We start from the raw sequence: 17,166 nt of genomic DNA on the forward strand, positions 1-17,166 counted from the left end.
ATCTAAATATCAATACAGTAATCACAGATGGGATAGCCTCAGGAACCTGTGCTCTAATGTTGCATAAACTAATTTGTCAAATTCTGGGTGCATGGTAAAGTACCAGATTAACATGAATATGAATATGTCTTTCCAAATACAGAAGGCAACAATGCCCCAGCATCTGATCCAGAGGGGCCTACGACCAGATATGACAACCATTAAGGGGCCACTAGGAAATGGACAACAACAATCTCTAAAATGTTGGACTTAAGACAAAATGGCAGTATTAATTCATACTTAAAATTACACCATTTAGACAAGGCTACAAAACACCAGCTAGTTATATTTGATTAAAAAAACTGTTTCACATTGACAAAAGTTTAAAAAAGGCACCATAACGTGTTTTGGACCATGCATGGGTGAAAAATAGCAGATTGTAAACATACATATGGATCCTCTACAACAGTGTGAAAATTTATAACATAAGCATACTCTATTTCTCCCATTAACAATGACCGACAAAAAGCTGCTCATTTCATTGCTGCTCATGTCCCTGCAGTTGAGAGGATGATGGGAACGAGGTTTAGGCGAAACCCCAATTTAGCTAAATAATAAGGGCTGCATGTCACGAAGGGGTTGACTATAATATCTGATTTAAAAATGATTCGAAGTCACAGCAATATAAATTTGACTTGATATGACAAGAACCTTCTTAATATTCTCCAATACGAATCGCGCAACTGCCCTCAAGTACAGAAAAGAAATATGCATTTTAGGAAGCGATGCAATTGCTACTCCTGCGGTACAAAAAATAATAATATAACTTCCATAAATTGTGTTTTATTATCATTTTATCCTACATTACAATTGAAGTACATGCTCAAACAAGACACCTCAGCAGTATTTTAAAGCAGAAACCCGTCTAGTCAATTTCTGTATATTCTGTAGTTTTTCTAATCCGCTCTCCCTGTGGTTGAGCAAAATCGAATTGCCTCTCACATTTTCAGACAGCTCTGTGAAGGTGATAATAGAGCTGCTCCCTGCTGTCATGAGGCAGGAAATAGGAAAATGGCATATGGGGCTAGAAAGAAATAATAAAAAAGGAACTACACAAGAACAAAAGAGATTTCAACAAAGGACAACTAGAACCCAATATGCGTTGCAAGTTAATCTCTTTTCAGAGTCATTTAACATACATAATCATTCATCTGCTTTCTCACTGCAAGATGTGAGTCTTCACAAAAACTTTAATTGTCTACGCCATACTGTCTGCATCTAAAAACCGAATACCATGTTAAAAAATCTGCAAATAAGCTCAGCAACTGAAATTTAAAATCTGCCCTATTAACGCGATGTTCATTTACAATTAAGCAAATTATATTTTTGATTTTTTTCACTCGTTTAACCATTATGCAAGGTAATGCAGTACTATGTCTGAAAAAAGAACACAGAAACATTTCAACATCTCGATTATAAAGAGAAGTAAAAACATCTGATAATACATTTGTTTTGTTCATTGCTTCTTATTTTATAAAAGTAGGCGGCTGCACAATAGCATCGGGGTTATTTAGCTGCACTTTACAAACATCAACACGTCATTACCAGGTTTGACATAGGTACTTTATTTTACAAAGATTTCACGTTACTTGCAAATAAAGGGGAAACGCTGAAACCTCTGCCATACCTTGCCTTTCACGCTCTGTATAGGATCCACCACCACTGCTACAGCTCTTTCCGACAGGGCTTCGAAGCTCTGCTGAGTGTTGATATCAACCCCAGAGAGCCAACAGCCAAAGCCAGGGTGACTGTGATACCAACCGACGACCATCTCTGGCCTGAAACAAAGAATGTTCAGGGATCAGACATTAACAATGCGTTACATGAAAACAAACACCGTGCGGGAGAGGCTGTACATTAGGAGATGAAGGCCTCTCGGGTGTGAAAAGCACCACCAGAAGCAGTCGCCATAGGATCGTGAAAACGCAGACAGGAACAAGTGCGACAAAGGAGTGCTATCATTAAGGATACACATTAGCAACGGTAGATCATGCTTTCAGATTTTCACCCTGTTACCACACTTCCCTGGGCCAGTTTTACCCTTTCAGCACTTGAGTAAATATCTACTCTTTAAATATCAATTAAACCAGCAGTAGAACTAGGAACTCTGTCAAAAAGCAATTTGCACTCTTCTGCTCAACTGCTGAGCCTTTTGCTAACATTAATTTTGAAGTTTTTCACAGCAGAAGAATTTTAGCAAGTAGATGACAACTGTTGAGAGGAAAAGGATAAAATTCTGCGGCATTTTGTTCGACAATGCTTTGGTAGCGTTTTAAAGGATCTGTTTACAAATAACGCAGTCAATTTTGCACCTTCAACAGTAAATGCTGCACACTCTTACATGAACAATACAAAATGCACACACAACATTAATATCTCAGGAGAAATTTGAGGTAATGGGCTTGGGCACTGATCACATGCAGAGGCACTGAATTGGGAAATCACTGCAACAACAGAAAAGTGTGCTTCTAGCAGAGGAAAAGTTTATGAATAAAAAAGACCAGCGAATATACACAAGAGAAAATACATTTACAGTAAGTGACATTAAATAGGGAAGAAGGTTTCAGCACCATGGTATCAAATGTTAGATAATGAATGAGAGCAAAGCTTGTGTTGTATGAGGGTAAGGTTGAGGCCTCGGAGGAAATCTGTCACCAAGCCTTGGCACAGAACGAGATCCTGAATTTTGCTCTCTGAATGGCTGCCACTTCACGACTGATTTGCTCCTCTCCCACAATGAGGTAATTAATGTGGGTTTTGCTTGCTCTCCGAGCAAAAGGTGCAAGTGGAAGGGGAAGTCAAAGACTAACTAAAAAAAAAAATCAGTAACTTTGCTGGGTACCAGAAGAACACTGCCTGAAGAAGGAAACTGGGAGTGGATGGTGAAGGAAGCTACAGACTAGGCTATATTGGGTTGGGCACAGCTTTGCTTTCTTGGAAGAGACAAGCAATGTTGGTGGTGTGACAGCGTTTGCAGTGCAGCTGCAGAAGTGTGCTGCAGGCATGCTTGGTCAATGTTGAGTCTACGTGGTTTGGGCAGGAACAACACAGAGCTGCACCCAATAAACCAAAGAGCTAAGCAAAGCAAAATGTTCCTAAGTTAATTTGAGCTTACTGGTGACACAATGGTACAGCAAGTAGATTCTTAATCACTTTGAGGCAGTCAAAAGCGGAGGTTTTGGGACCACTATTTGTCAGTTTTACAAGTCAATAGTGTATAGTGGTCTGTAATTACTAGATGAAGCCCAATTAAAAGCAGTGCAGACTATATTTTATTTCTACGTTTGGCTGGAGATCACTAACTGTTCAGCTCATGTTTTCTAAAAAATTTTAAAAATCTTACAAACTGATAATAAATAAGCACTGGAAAAGTCAATAGGCCTGGTGTTGGCCGTCAGCCTTTTGGCAATTCTTCTTTTGTTCTGTCATGGTTTCGGCAAAACTGTATTGTCGTGGTAAATGAGGGCCCCCATTAATCTAAAAATAAATTGACTAAAAGGAAATTCAAACAAAAGTAAAAAAAAAAAAGAGGAATCCACTTCACAAAAAGAGAGGCTGGTTTCAGTTCCAACAAAAAACAGAGAGCAAGCAGACAAGTACAAAAACAAGGAAACCAGAAGTTCAGATACCAAACCAGACAACTAGGGTATCTTCTCCAACATTAAAAATACTGGGATTACAAACAGAAAGGGAAAAAAGTATCAGTAACCAAATAAAAATTACCTTGGACAAACAGGGCAGGGTATGCAAACTACCAATTGAATTACAAACAAAAAAGGAAAATGCACGGCTAGACAGAAGCCAAAAAATAGCAAAAACAGAATATGAAATCATCGGTGAGGGCACCTCAATATCAAATACTCCCTCACTGGAAAGGGCCGTTGTAGTCAACGAGTGCCAAAAAAGAAATAATGCCTGGGAACCTTTAATGGAAAAAATTGGAATAAATCAAAATCAGAACAAACAAAGTGATTCAGGGGAGTTTTGCTATAAATTAATCTTTAGGCCAGAAAATTCAACAAAAGGCAGATTGGATACTTTAAACAGGGGAAACCTAATGAGGCTGTTTAAAGACATTCCAAAATTAAGAAATATTACATCAACAGACGTCTTGGCAGTAGAATTCCTACAAATAGAAAAAGGAACAGAAACAGAGGCAACCCGTACAACATGGTCTTCAAATGAAATAACAGCACTGATATATTCAACAAGAGCGGCCTTTGAAGCTTGGGGCATAACGCCAACACATCCGACACGTATAAAATACCCGTATTAAATAAAGAGGCGCATCAGCCAACCAAAACAAATAAAAGAACAACAACTTCCTTTTTGAGTGGGGCGAGAAGTATGACCCCGAAACAACAATCAAGTCAGGAAATCTGCTTAAACAAATTCAGCCCAAGCCCCAGACAGTCCAAACAACAGTCAGAAGAAAATCAAGATTGGTCCTGGGTTCCCCAATTCTTGAAATTACAACGAGCCTGATGAAAACAAAAAAGCTTGAAGGGAACAACGATCCTGATGAAAACAAAAAAGCTTGAAGGGAACAATGTATGAAGGTCCAATCGATCACACAAAATGAGAACATTTTAAGAATCTGCTCCTGGAACACCCATGGTTTCAGAGAAATGGGACAAGACCAGGAGACCGTCTCCTTCCTGGGAAGATTCAACATAATCCTATTACAAGAAACATGGAATCTAACATCTATAGTCAGATACGAAGAATATCATATCCTGGCAGAAAAAATGTCAAATTATGGACACCCTAGGGGGGGGGGGGGGGGCGGTCAATATACACTACGGTAAAGCAGGACTAGAAACTAGAAGTACTGGACTCGGGAGAAAATTGGATACAAGCCATGAAACTGGAATGCAAGCGCCCCTCACACACAATCTCGTGGAAGTTACTGATTTTAAACATATATATTCACCCCGAAAAGAAGAAGAAACGGGAAAGATTGTCATATCTGATAAACCTGATAAAAACAATGCAAGTGACACATCAAAATTATGAGAGGATTATCTCAGGCGATTTTAACTGCCATTTAACAGGGGGCTACCTGAACAAGAGAGAGCGCCAAACGGGGTCTGAAGTAAACAAATGGAAGCGAAAACTGGAATACCTAGGTTTTACCATATTGAACGGAAATACAAATGGGGATCAACCAGCTGGCATTACATTTTTTAGTGGAAAGAAACAATCCACCATAGATTACACTATAATCAGTAAGGACCTCTTGCACCTAGTTGACTAATTTCGCATTAATATTCGTCCGGAGAGTAACCATTTCCCTCAAGAAACAGCACTACATATAAACCTGCTCTATAAAAAGAACACAGCAGTTTTAGTCAAAATGCCAGAAATACACAATCAAAGGAGACTTAAATGGAGAGGAACAAACATCAAACAAATAATGGACACAGTGCATAAACATGTAGACAACACCGGGTCACAGATCGCCCATTTATTAGAACAAGATTGGGAGAATCTAGGAACGAACTTGTTAAACAAATTCCCAGTAATCCCAGCAAGCCAATTGATTTATGGTGCCTGAAAAGAACCATGGTACAACATACAGCTGCAAGACCAGAAGAGGAAAATTGCAAAGGAGGCAATTGCCAGGGCCGCAGCAGCCAGAATGGGAATAGCTACAGACAATAGTAAAATAATAACGAGCATTGGCATAGCCAACAGGTCTCGCCTTTGGGACCTTATAAGTGTTTAGCCATGCAACACTTGATGTTGTTGCACCAAGGATATTGTGCTTGATAACTAAACACTTATAAGGTCCCAAAGGCGAGACCTATTGGCCATGCCAATGCTTGTTATTCTCAGCATCTCCAGGGATGGAAGGCACAGCTAGCATCACAGTTCTTTCCCTTTTCATGCAAGGTAGTGCAGTAACTTTGTTCTGGTGCTGTACCTTGCATCAAATGTAAGTAGACCTGCCCCTAGAATTTGAGGAACTTTTTTTCCACACAGCAGTAAATCCGGAATTCCTGAATAGGAGTGAAACGGAGTTTGAGTTCAGGGGCGCATCATGTCTCAATGGGGTTCGCTGGACAGCGCAGACCCGAGCGCTTGTTTTTATGCATCTGCATGGATAAAGTCAATTTGTATAACCCCATATCTCTCTGAATCAGTGCATTATTATAACAGCACTGCTCAGAAACAAAAAGAGTGAAATCCTACTCACTGTTTCTGAGCTGTACTGTGCAAAAATATAGCCTAACTTGGTGAAATGTCGGGTTAAACTAATTCACTTTACACACTGCAGGCACATGAAAGCAGACGCTAGGCGCTGCGCCAGAGGAGCCCATCATGATAGGGCCCCGGATCTGGCGTTTGTCTTTGCTCAAATTACGCATGAACACCGTGCGCATGCGCAATAACTGCGCACATTAATTTGCACAGTTGCAGCACGGACCTTAACATTGATACGCCTGACCTCTGGTTTGTGCACACGTATTCTGCTGTGATTAGCGCACCAGGCTATGTCAATATCTGGTTTGATCTCTCCAGTTAATGTCTTCACTCCTTTACTTCCAGTGACTTTGTTCTGCAGTTTCCAGTTAATGAAAAACAAGCGGTGTCAGAGCTCTGACCTGCACAAAAACACACAATATCCAAATTGCCGAATATTTTTAATTTCCTGCAGCGGTGATTAAAGTGTGGTTTGGGGACCCCGGCGCTCCGCGCCACCTACTCAGGGGGTCCGCGACAGCTTATGAAATTAAGTAAGTGAACCTGAATAAAGAATTCTTCCTGGAACTGAAATGAACTTGTACAAATATTTTTCGAATACCTGATTGATATAAACACAACTGAAGCGAAGTGTACAGATACACAGACCGGGAATAACTGAACTATCAGGAAACTACAGTAGATCGAGGGGACATGTGATAGAGCTGTTTACTGTGACACTGCAAGGTCTGTTGTCTCCTATGTCGTAGTTGCGGCTGCGCCATATTGTGACTGGGCAGACCCTTTCAGCTGCGCTACACAAATGACGTGTAAATACTGCGCTGTATTTTTCCTCACTTTCGGTTCAGTGCAGGGAGAGTGTTCGCCATGTGGTCGGTAACTACCCGTTCCAGGCCCTTTTTGCCCTATCTGGTCGCCACTTCGCATGCCCTAGCAGGCCCGCTGAAGCCGTTGGTCACCGGGGTTCCGGTGGTGGCTGAGAAGTTGCAGCTGCTTGAGGCGAAGAAGACCTTCCTGACCCGCGAATCGCTTATCGAGCCGGTCTAAGGCTATCGTAGGCATCAACAGTGAGATGATTATACTGCTGGAGAGTGTACTACACATGGTGACCTGAAGCAATGGAGAGACGGTAGAGGAGAGGCAATGACAACAAGAAAAACAGTAAAATAAACATATGGCTTGGAAGCGTCCCGCTTGCGCAGTGGCATGTCTCGCTGTTGCGGTTTGATTAGCTAGTAATGGGGAGGAGCGGGTGAGAGAGGGTGAGGAAAGCCTGCAGTAAAATAAATATATTGCTTGGAAGCGCCCCGCTTGCGCAGTGGCATGTCTCGCTGTTAGAGCGGGGGAGGAAAGCCTGCAGTAAAAAAAACATATGGTTGGAAGCGCGATCCGCTTGCGCAGTGGCATGTCTCGCTGTTGCGGTTTGATTAGCTAGTAATGGGGAGGAGCGGGTGAAAGAGGGGGAGGAAAGTCTGCCATGCGAAGGAGCGGGTGAGAGAGGGGGAGGAAAGCCTGCCAGCTGTGCGCGTGCACGACATCGTGAACGCAAGCTGGAGGCCAGAAAAAAGCCACTAGTTAGCACTTCCAAAACCCGCTTACTAAAACGCTCGCCAGTGCAGCGCTAAAGCGCTGGCTCAGGCGAGACCTAAAAATGAGAAAGGAATATAAGGACATATGCAGGGAGGCGCATATTGAAAACCTTTGGGAGAAATTGCTGTGGGCAAGCAAATTGCAAAACCGCAGCGAATTCTGGGGGCTAATAAATAATTTAACAAAAGGAATAGGAACGCACCAAAATGCGGGAATAAGTGAGTCAGCTTGGATACAACATATTGACAAATTGTATAATAACACACATAGTGGTACTCATACGTGGGCAGAACCAGGTTTGAATATATTGGAGGACGCAAAGCAAAATGCGACTGCAATAGGTCATTCCAAACTGGAAATAGTGCAATTGGAAGGGGACCAAATGAAACCCATTACTCAAGATTTAAAAACCCTTACAACAACAAAACACCTAAAAGTAGTGATAAAAAAATTGAAAACCGTGGGAGCTGCAGGGCCAAACGGTCTCCCAAATGCACTTTTTAAGCAAGATCCTGATTTCTGGGTCAACTACCTCACGCCACTTTTTAACCACATATACTGCGAAAATAAGACGCCATATTCCTGGAGAGGGAATCTATTTCATCCAATCTATAAAAATGGCAGTCGTACTGAGCCTGGAAATTACAGGCTCATTGCCCTGATTGACGTTGAGGCTAAACTTTTCGCATCATGTATTTTACAACAATTCCAGGGGTGGATGGAGGAAAAAAGAATAATCCCGAAATACCAAACAGTCTTCAGGCAGGGCATGGGCACCATGGTGCATAGGCTGAATCTCAATCATTTTAAGCATTTCTACTGAACACAGCTCGTAGCACGCCAGACAACACGTTGTATGATAAAATATCGAACTTAACAGAAATAAGGGCTGAAACTTTTGCCAATGAGGAAGTGCCACGAATCTATGCCCTCATACAAGAAGAAGCTGACGACTTTATGATAAATCGCACTAAGGAACAAAATATCAGACAACTCATTGACTTATCGAAAAAGGAAATTAACCAAAAGCTACATGCCAGTACTATAATCAGGTACCACAAAGCACAAAGGATCCCCTGAGGACTAAGAATTCCCTTAAAGCCTTCACTTTGTAAAAATGTACAGAAATTTAAAGACCGCTGGTTTGCAATATTGAACAAATGTTCTCTAGATTTGATCTTACTTATCATCGAAGAATTATCAAATATTTTAGAAGAATTGGCCAAGGAAATCTCGAGTGTTAAAACTGAATTGGACAGCAGAGGAATAAAGTAAAACTTTGGCAGATATTAACAGCCAACTAGCGAAACATACACAAGAGGTCAACGAACGAAAGATTTGCAAATTCCCCAGGGATACCATTGACTATAAATTGGGGGAAGTCTATACGTGGGCAGACATATATGCCAAACGCAGGCAAAAGAAACCATACACCCAGACCACCGATAACTCTTCATCGGACAGTGATAGCACAAGTCAACACAGAGAAACCCTCCACATCGACAACTGGAACCACAGTGGCGCCTTTTTTAGAATTAAGCCGCCCTGATCGGGACGACCCAGGAGGGGCAAAAGAAAACGACAAAGAACATCCATAAACTCATACGGTAACAGCAGAGAAGGACACGGGCAAGAAGGGTCCACAGACAACCTAGTTATCAACATCCCGGACTATCATTTTAGTGAGATCGAACTAAAGACATTACAAAAGGGAACTTTATTTGTGCTGACCACCCGCACCAACAGTTTAGAATTAAACATCAGTTTTTTTAAGCTGATGAGAAAGCTCAGACTACGTAATTTCTTCGAGAACATTGTAACTGAACCCACGACAAACCAGAAGACTTATTGAAAGGCTTAAAAGTGAAAAGCACATATATGGCCCCCGTGAGCAAAAAGAGCTTGGACATTTTTGAGCTACTGGTCAAACAGGACATATCCAAACTAAATTTTCAAAAAGCACCCAAACACAAAAATCTTACGACCACAGAAATGGGTATATTGAAATCCAAAGCACAAAGGACCGAGACGATTTGCCAAAAAGCCGATAAAGGGGGAGCCCTAGTCATCATGAATACCAGTTATTACAATAAACAGGTGGAAACTCACTTACAGGACACTGAGACCTATATGAATCTTGATTTGAATCCTATGGAACAATTTAAGGAAGTTCTTAAAAACATCGTGAACAAAGCCTACAACGAAGGTACAATCAACAAGAAGGTCCAAAAATATCTCATACAAACGAACCCCAGGAGTGCGACCCTATACAAAGGTGCCAAAAATACACAAGCACCCAACTAGACCACCAGTATCAACTCGAGGAAGTCTACATGAACTGGTGGGTAAATTCCTGGACCAGTACTTACAATCAAGTGTTACATCTAGGAGGACCTTCATAAAAGACACCACAGACTTTTTGGAGAAGTAACATCAAGTTCTAATCACAGACAATGAAGATATAATTCTATGTACTATAGATGTTAAATCTCTATATACATCCATTCCACATCAACTTGGTATAGAGGTGGTGGAACACGCATTATTGCATACAGAATACGAAGAGCGGTTGAAAGTATTTTTAATGGAACTTTTAGAGTTCACATTGTTTCATAGCTACTTCAAATGGCAGAATTCTTGGTACCAACAAAAGAGCGGCACTTCTATTGGCAATTGTGCTGTGCCCTCATATGCAAACATCTTTATGAACCGCTTTGAAGAAGACAACATTTTGGCTGAGCCCACATGGAAAACACATCTAGTATTGTTTCTAAGGTTTATTGATGATATATTCATATTACGGAAAGGTGCAAAAACCACATTGCAAGAACAAATCAATAGGCTCAACAGGATTGATCAACTAATCCAATTCACGTATGAGATACAGCAACACACTATTACATTCTTGGATGTGAAAATCACTAAAACTCCTACTGGAATTGATACCGATTTACACAGAAAGGACAGTAATAGAAATAACGTTCTCCTCTTCGGAAGCTTTCATCCTCAGCCCCTCAAACAACATCTACCGTACTCACAACTGTTAAGAGTAAAGAGGATAGTAACGTATAGTTTCTTACCTGTCGGTGTAGTTTTGCAGCTTGAAGACTTTCTGGATTCACTACGCTGTGCATTATTCCGCCATCTAGTGGTTGGGTCCGGAATTGTAGTATTTCTTCTCTTTTTTAAATTTTTTTCCTGGCGCAGGTGGGCGTCGACATACCACCATTTGGTATCATTTGTGACGTCGACGCGCTTCCTCCGGAAGCTGCCACCTTTGGTCGCCATCTTTGGATTCTTTTTTCTTTCTTTGTTTTCTGATTTAATCCTTGTAAAGTCTTTTCACCTTCTACCCCCCTTTTATCCTCCTGTCTCATCTTTCTGGCGGAGGAGGGTGGGTTCGCTAGTGAATCCAGAAAGTCTTTCAGCTGCAAAACTACACCGACAGGTAAGTAACTATTCGTTTTGCAGCGTGAATCTTTCTGCATTCACTATGCTGTGCATCAACTTTGTAGCGGTTTCTCCTCATAGTGGTGGTTGGGTGGAAGATGAGCATTGGTTACTGAAAATGTGTTGCAAGACCTTTTGTCCCACTTGCGCTTCTTTGTTCATTTGGATATCCACACAGTAGTGCTTAGTGAACGTATGCACTGAAGACCATGTTGCCGCTTGGCAAATGTCTTGGATAGGTGTGTTTGCTAGAAACGCAATTGTTGAGTGAGCATGAACTGCTCCTTGTAATGGCTGAGCTGCCTGTTTGTGGCAGAGCAGAATGGTTTGTGCAATCCATCGTGCAATGGTATTTTTGGTAACAGGTCGTCCCAAAAAACTGCTGGCGAAGGATACAAAAAATTGCTTTGTTTTTCTGCATTCTTTTGTCCTTTCCATATAGTGCATCACTGCCCTCCTGGCGTCCAGTGTGTGTAAGGCTCTTTCTGTGCTCGTGGACGGTTTTTGGAAAAAACTTGATATTTGAACTGTCTGGTTGATGTGGAACTTAGACACCACCTTTGGCATGAAATGCGGGTCCGTTCTCATGACAATCCTATCACTGTGTATTTGTAGGTAGGGTTCTTGGAGTGTTAACGCTTGCAATTCACTTACTCTTTGTAGTGATGTGATAGCCACTAGGTAGGCTGTCTTCATAGCATATGCAGTGTAGCTTTGTGAATAGGCTCAAATGGTGCTTTCATTAGCTGTGTGAGCACTACATTGAGGTTCCATGCTGGTGTTGGCATTCTGCCTGGAGGCGCGATCCTTTTTGCACCTTCTAGGAATCTTTTTACCACATGTGATGTGAAAAAACTTTTCACGGTTTACCCTCTTGTGTAAGCCACAATTGCTGCTAAGTGTACCCTTTGCTACGTAGCAATTCCTTGTGGTCGGTCTTCTTGCCTCTCTGAGTACCGCCATCGTACATGCCGGTAATTTGAGGTGTGCGAACTCTAGGTCCTCAGGAGCCATGCAGCTAGGCTGAGGCTTTCTGGTTCTGGGTGTAGTACTCTTCCGTTTTGCATTGTTAGCAGGTCCTTCCTGGCGGGGAACCTGTGTGCGTGCGCTTGTGACATCTCCATGATTTGTGAGAACCATGTTTGCCTGGCCCATTGGCGTGCTATCAGGATGAGCGTCATGCTGCTAAACCTTCACTTGTTCAGCACTCTGTGTAGTAGTGGTATTGGTGGAAAAGCGTATGCAAATGTCCCTGACTAGCTTATCCATAGCGCATTCCGCAGGGACTGTTTGGACGGTACCCTGGATGCGAAGTTTTGGCATTTTGCATTTTGGTGTGTTGCAAAGAGGTCTATTTGTGGAGTCCCCCATTTGTGGCATACCTTCTGGATTTGCTGTTGGTTGATCTCCCATTCGTGGGATGCTGACGTCTGTCTGCTGGGCCAGTCTGCCTCTACATTGTCCTTCCCTGGTAGATGTATTGCTAACCGGTCTATCTTTCTTGGGATTGCCCATCTCCATATTTCCTGCGCTAGCCGTGAGAGTTTCACTGAATGTGTCCCTCCTTGCTTGTTGATGTAGAACATGGTAGTTGTATTGTCTGTTTGTATCAGTACTCTGTTCCCGTACAGCAGTTTCTGAAAGGTCTTTAAGGCTAGGAACACTGTCTTGAGTTCTAGGTAGTGTATGTGCTTTATTGCATCCTGATGTTTCCACGACCCCCTTCTTTGAGGTTTGTGTGCGCTCCCCACCCCTTCTGGGAGGCGTCTGTTGTAATGGTTACAGTTGGAGTTGGCTGTGTGAATGATCTTCCCTGTGCTAAGTTCTTCTGGTTCCACCACGCTATTTCTTGCTGTACTGTTTGTGTGACAACCACTAGATCCTCCCAACTTCCTGTCGCTTGTGACCATTGCTGCTGGATTCATTCTTGGAATGGTCTCATGTGTAGGCGAATATTTGGTACCAAATGTATGCATGATGCCATCATCCCCATCAGTTTGCTCACAGTCCTCACTGTCAGAGCTTGCCCGTTGCGGTAAAGACACGTCTCCTTGCAGATAGCCAGAGTCCTCTTTGCACATGGAATCACCGTGCATTGTATGGTGTTGATTTCTGCTCCTAAGAACCTCTTCAGTTGTTCTGGTTCTATTGAAGTTTTCACCCAATGGATCGAAAACCCCAGTTGGGCCAGCGTCTGTATCACTATCTCTATGTGCTTCCTGCACCTGTGGTATGAGCTTGCTTTTACCAGTCAGTCGTCGAGTGTGCGTAAGTGTGCTGCTACTGCCGCCTGACATTTTGTGAAGACTCTCGGTGCTGATTTTAGTCCGAAAGCTAGCACTGTGAACTGGTAGTGATTTTTGCCTATTGTAAACCTGAGGAGGCGTTTGTGTTTGCCGTTGATGGGGATGTGCAAGTAGGCGTCCTTTAAGTCTATAGTTGCCATGTAGTTTCCTCTTTGTAGCTGAGATATGACCTCTTGGAGTGAGGTCATCTTGAACTTTTGAGTCTTTATGAACTTGTTTTGGAATCTGAGGTCTAGAATTGGACGTAATGTTCCGTCTACCTTTGGCATGAGGAAGTAGGTTGAGTATACCCCATTGTTCCTTTGTTTTTGTGGCACAATTTCTATGGCTCTTTTCTTTAGCAATTCTCTTGCTTCCTCCCTCAAGTGTGTCAGCTCTTTTGTTGTGTGCACTCTGACCTTTGGCCTTCTGTTTTGCGGTGGCCTTTCCAGGTCTATACAGTACCCATATTGTATGAGGTTTAATATCCATGTGTCTGATGTTATTTTCCTCCACTCCTGGAGGAAGTGTCTTAATCTGCCTCCTACCGATGATGTGTGTTGGAGGAGCTGTTGAAGTTTTAGATTTTTCGCTGGTTTTTGTCCTGTTTCTTTCTGCACTTCCTGAGGTCTCATCCAGGAGTGCGTTGTTTCTGCTGGTGAGTCACTTTCCTGCGGGAGGCTAATTTCCCCTCTGGCCGTTACCCCTTCCTCGGCTGAGCCCTCGAAAGGATTGTCCTCGGAGCGGTTACTGCCAGTTTTGCTGCTGCTGTCCCTGGTTACCCCCTTGATAACTTTGCTGGGTGGTTTGGTGTGTTGCCCCAGGCTGATTATTTCCTCTGCCTGTCGGTCTCCTGGAAGGTATTCCCCTTCTCATACCTCGGAACTGCAGCGCCCCCATCGATCTAGCTGTTTTGTTATCTTTCTTCAGCTGGTTAAACTTTTCATCAACTGGTGCTCCAAACAGGTGTTCCCCGTTGAAGGGTGTGTTGAGGAGGTTGTTTTGGACCTCATTCTTGAAACCAGAAATTCTTAACCAGGCATGACTTGTTTCTGTGACCCCCAGCATCATCTGCCTGCTCGATGTACTGCTGCGTCCAGGGCTGACTTCAAACATGTATTAGCCATGTTCTTCCCCTCTTCTACCAGGTGGCTTGCTCTTCTCTGGTATTGTTCTGGTACGTGCTTGAGGAGTTCTCCCACTTCTTCCCGGTGCTGGTATGCGTGTCTGTTGATGAGCGCATTGGAGTTGGAGATGCGCCATTGTATGACTGCACTCCTTTCCATCTTCCTACCTATCATGTCCATCCTCAGAGTTTGTGGGTATATTTGCTCTTTTCCGAGCTGTGGATGTAATCATGGAGTCGGCTGGTACTGACCCTCTGATGTACATGGGGTCCTACGAAAAATGTTTATATTTTTTCTCTGCTCGTGGAGTCACAGCTCTACACATGGCAGGCTCTTTGAATGCCTCCTTCCCCTGGTCCAGCACACTTGGGAGCATGGGAAGGAACTGGCTTTTAGTCTGTGAAGGCAGCAAGGTCTCCAAGAGGAAGCAAGACTGGGGTTTCTCTTCCTCTAACTGCACCCCATACGTCTCAGCCGCCCTTTTGATGACTTGATTGTAGATCCCTATGTCGTCCGGCGGCGAAGACCTAGACGGATATGAATGTAGGCCCTCTTCTGGTGATTCGGCGTCGAGATCTTCCCACGGCAAGTCTTGAGCCTCCGAAGAAGTCGACTCTCGGTAAGTCTTATCTTCTTCCCCTTCGCCTGTCCCGTAGTACAGGTCCTCTTCCTGTTCCTCTCCAGGTTCAGGTGTGTTCGGCGCTTCGAATTCCTCTACGCCCTTTCCTGTTTCGGGTGTAGTCTTCGACGGTATGCTGTAGAATTTTAGCTTTTCGTCTAAGTCTTTCTTGCGTTGCAAGATGTTAGCCTTTTCGGCCTCGAGCCTTTTTCTCTTCTTCTCCATCTCTGTCGCGTGATCAGCTTCGAAGGCCTTGACCTTCCTCTTCGCGGTTGTCGAAGTCGAAACCTGTCTCGGGCCTTCGCCATCCGAAGTCGAGGCCTCTTTTTCGTGGCTGCTCTTCGGCGCCTTTCCCTTGTCTTGGGATTTCGCCGTCTAGGGGTCCTTCTCAGAGGATCCGACAGACTGTTTGTCCTTGGATGCAGTAGTCGACGTCGAGAGCTTCGACGGCCCTACTCCTTTCGAGGACTTTGGCTCGCCTTTGCGAGTATCAGTGGAGGGTTTAGGGTAAGACGACTCTCTTACCTCCTTTCATGTTTTCTTTTCGACCTAGACGACCACGACGCCTTCCGGTCCTCCTGCTACATGGTCTTCCTCTCCGCTGGAGAGTCCCAAATCTCGTAGCGATGGGGGCGTCCCCTGCCCCTGCATGTTGTAGTTTGCTCTTCTCTGTCTCTCCCTTACTCTGAGAGTCTTCGGTGTGAACGCTGCACAGGCGTTGCAGTCCTCGCTTCGATGGTCGAGCAGCAAGCAGAGATTGCAAACTGGGTGTTGGTCCTTTTGCGGGTACTTGTGGTGGCAGTTTGCGCAGAATTTGAACGGAATTCTTCGAAGTTCTCTGAACTGTAGTCGAGTTTCTTATTACTTGGTCTCCAGTGTCTTCCCCGGTGATATATTCCAATCTTTTGTCGATTCTTCTCTCCAAAGTTCTTGGAGCTCCTTCCTGTTGATCCAGACCCAACGGTGGAAAAAAAATCTGAAGATGGCGACCAAAGGTGGGAGCTTCCAGAGGAAGCGCGTCGACGTCACGAAGGACACCAAATGGTGGTATGTCGACGCCCACCTGGGCCACGAAAAAAAAAAAAAAGAAGAAATACTACAATTCCAGACCCAACCACTAGATGGCGGAATAATGCACAGCATAGTGGATCCAGAAAGATTCATGCTGCAAAACTAACCAAACGAGAGCAGAGGAACAAATCAACAACATGTTACTCAGATTTAAGGCACGTGGATATCCTGAACATGTACCAATTGAAGCCAAAAACCGAAGTTAAAAAAATAGAGAAGAACCACTCGCACCCTGTCAGGAACAAACCAAAAAACACATTACAGTGGTTTCAAAATACTCCACGATGAGCGCTGCATACAAAAAAATTATTCAAAAACATTGGTCAATCTTGAGACTCGAACAAGATTTCAATCATATCTTTGATGAAGAACCCATTTTTGCGTACAGGAGGAGTAACAACGTGGGAGAAATAATAAAAAGCACTAATTATTCCCCAACGCAAACAACATTTAAAGGCAATACTCTGTGTTGGAACTGTAACAACTGCAACAATCTGATTAGAGGATTATATATCACCCACCCAATGAAAGGTCATAAAATCAAACTAAGGGTGAATGCCACATGTGATACATCAAACGTGATATATATGTTAAAATGCCTGTGCGGAAAACCTTATATTGGACAAACCGAACAGAAGATCAAGATACGCCTGAACGAGCATAAAAGCAACATAAGAGTTAAACAAACAAAATCTACAGTGGCGCAACATTTTATTGAAGCAGGCCATAACATCAGTCAGTTGAAATTTTGTGTCTTGGAAGTTCTTGAAAAAGAAGA

The 17,166-nt window shown here is 43.2% G+C and overlaps 1 protein-coding gene across 1 annotated transcript in view; it reads right to left on the reverse strand.

Annotated features, from left to right (window-relative positions):
• PSMD14 (proteasome 26S subunit, non-ATPase 14) overlaps positions 1-17,166 on the reverse strand; it is a 391,539-nt gene that overhangs the window by 164,572 nt on the left and 209,801 nt on the right. Inside the window, exon 6 of the mRNA XM_085645445.1 lies at positions 1,667-1,817. Within this exon, the coding sequence (XP_085501571.1) occupies positions 1,667-1,817 (151 nt within the window). The remainder of the gene's footprint in view (positions 1-1,666; positions 1,818-17,166) is intronic.

This window comes from Triturus cristatus, chromosome 3_1, assembly GCF_964204655.1.
Source record: "Triturus cristatus chromosome 3_1, aTriCri1.1, whole genome shotgun sequence".
Lineage (NCBI taxonomy): Eukaryota > Metazoa > Chordata > Amphibia > Caudata > Salamandridae > Triturus > Triturus cristatus.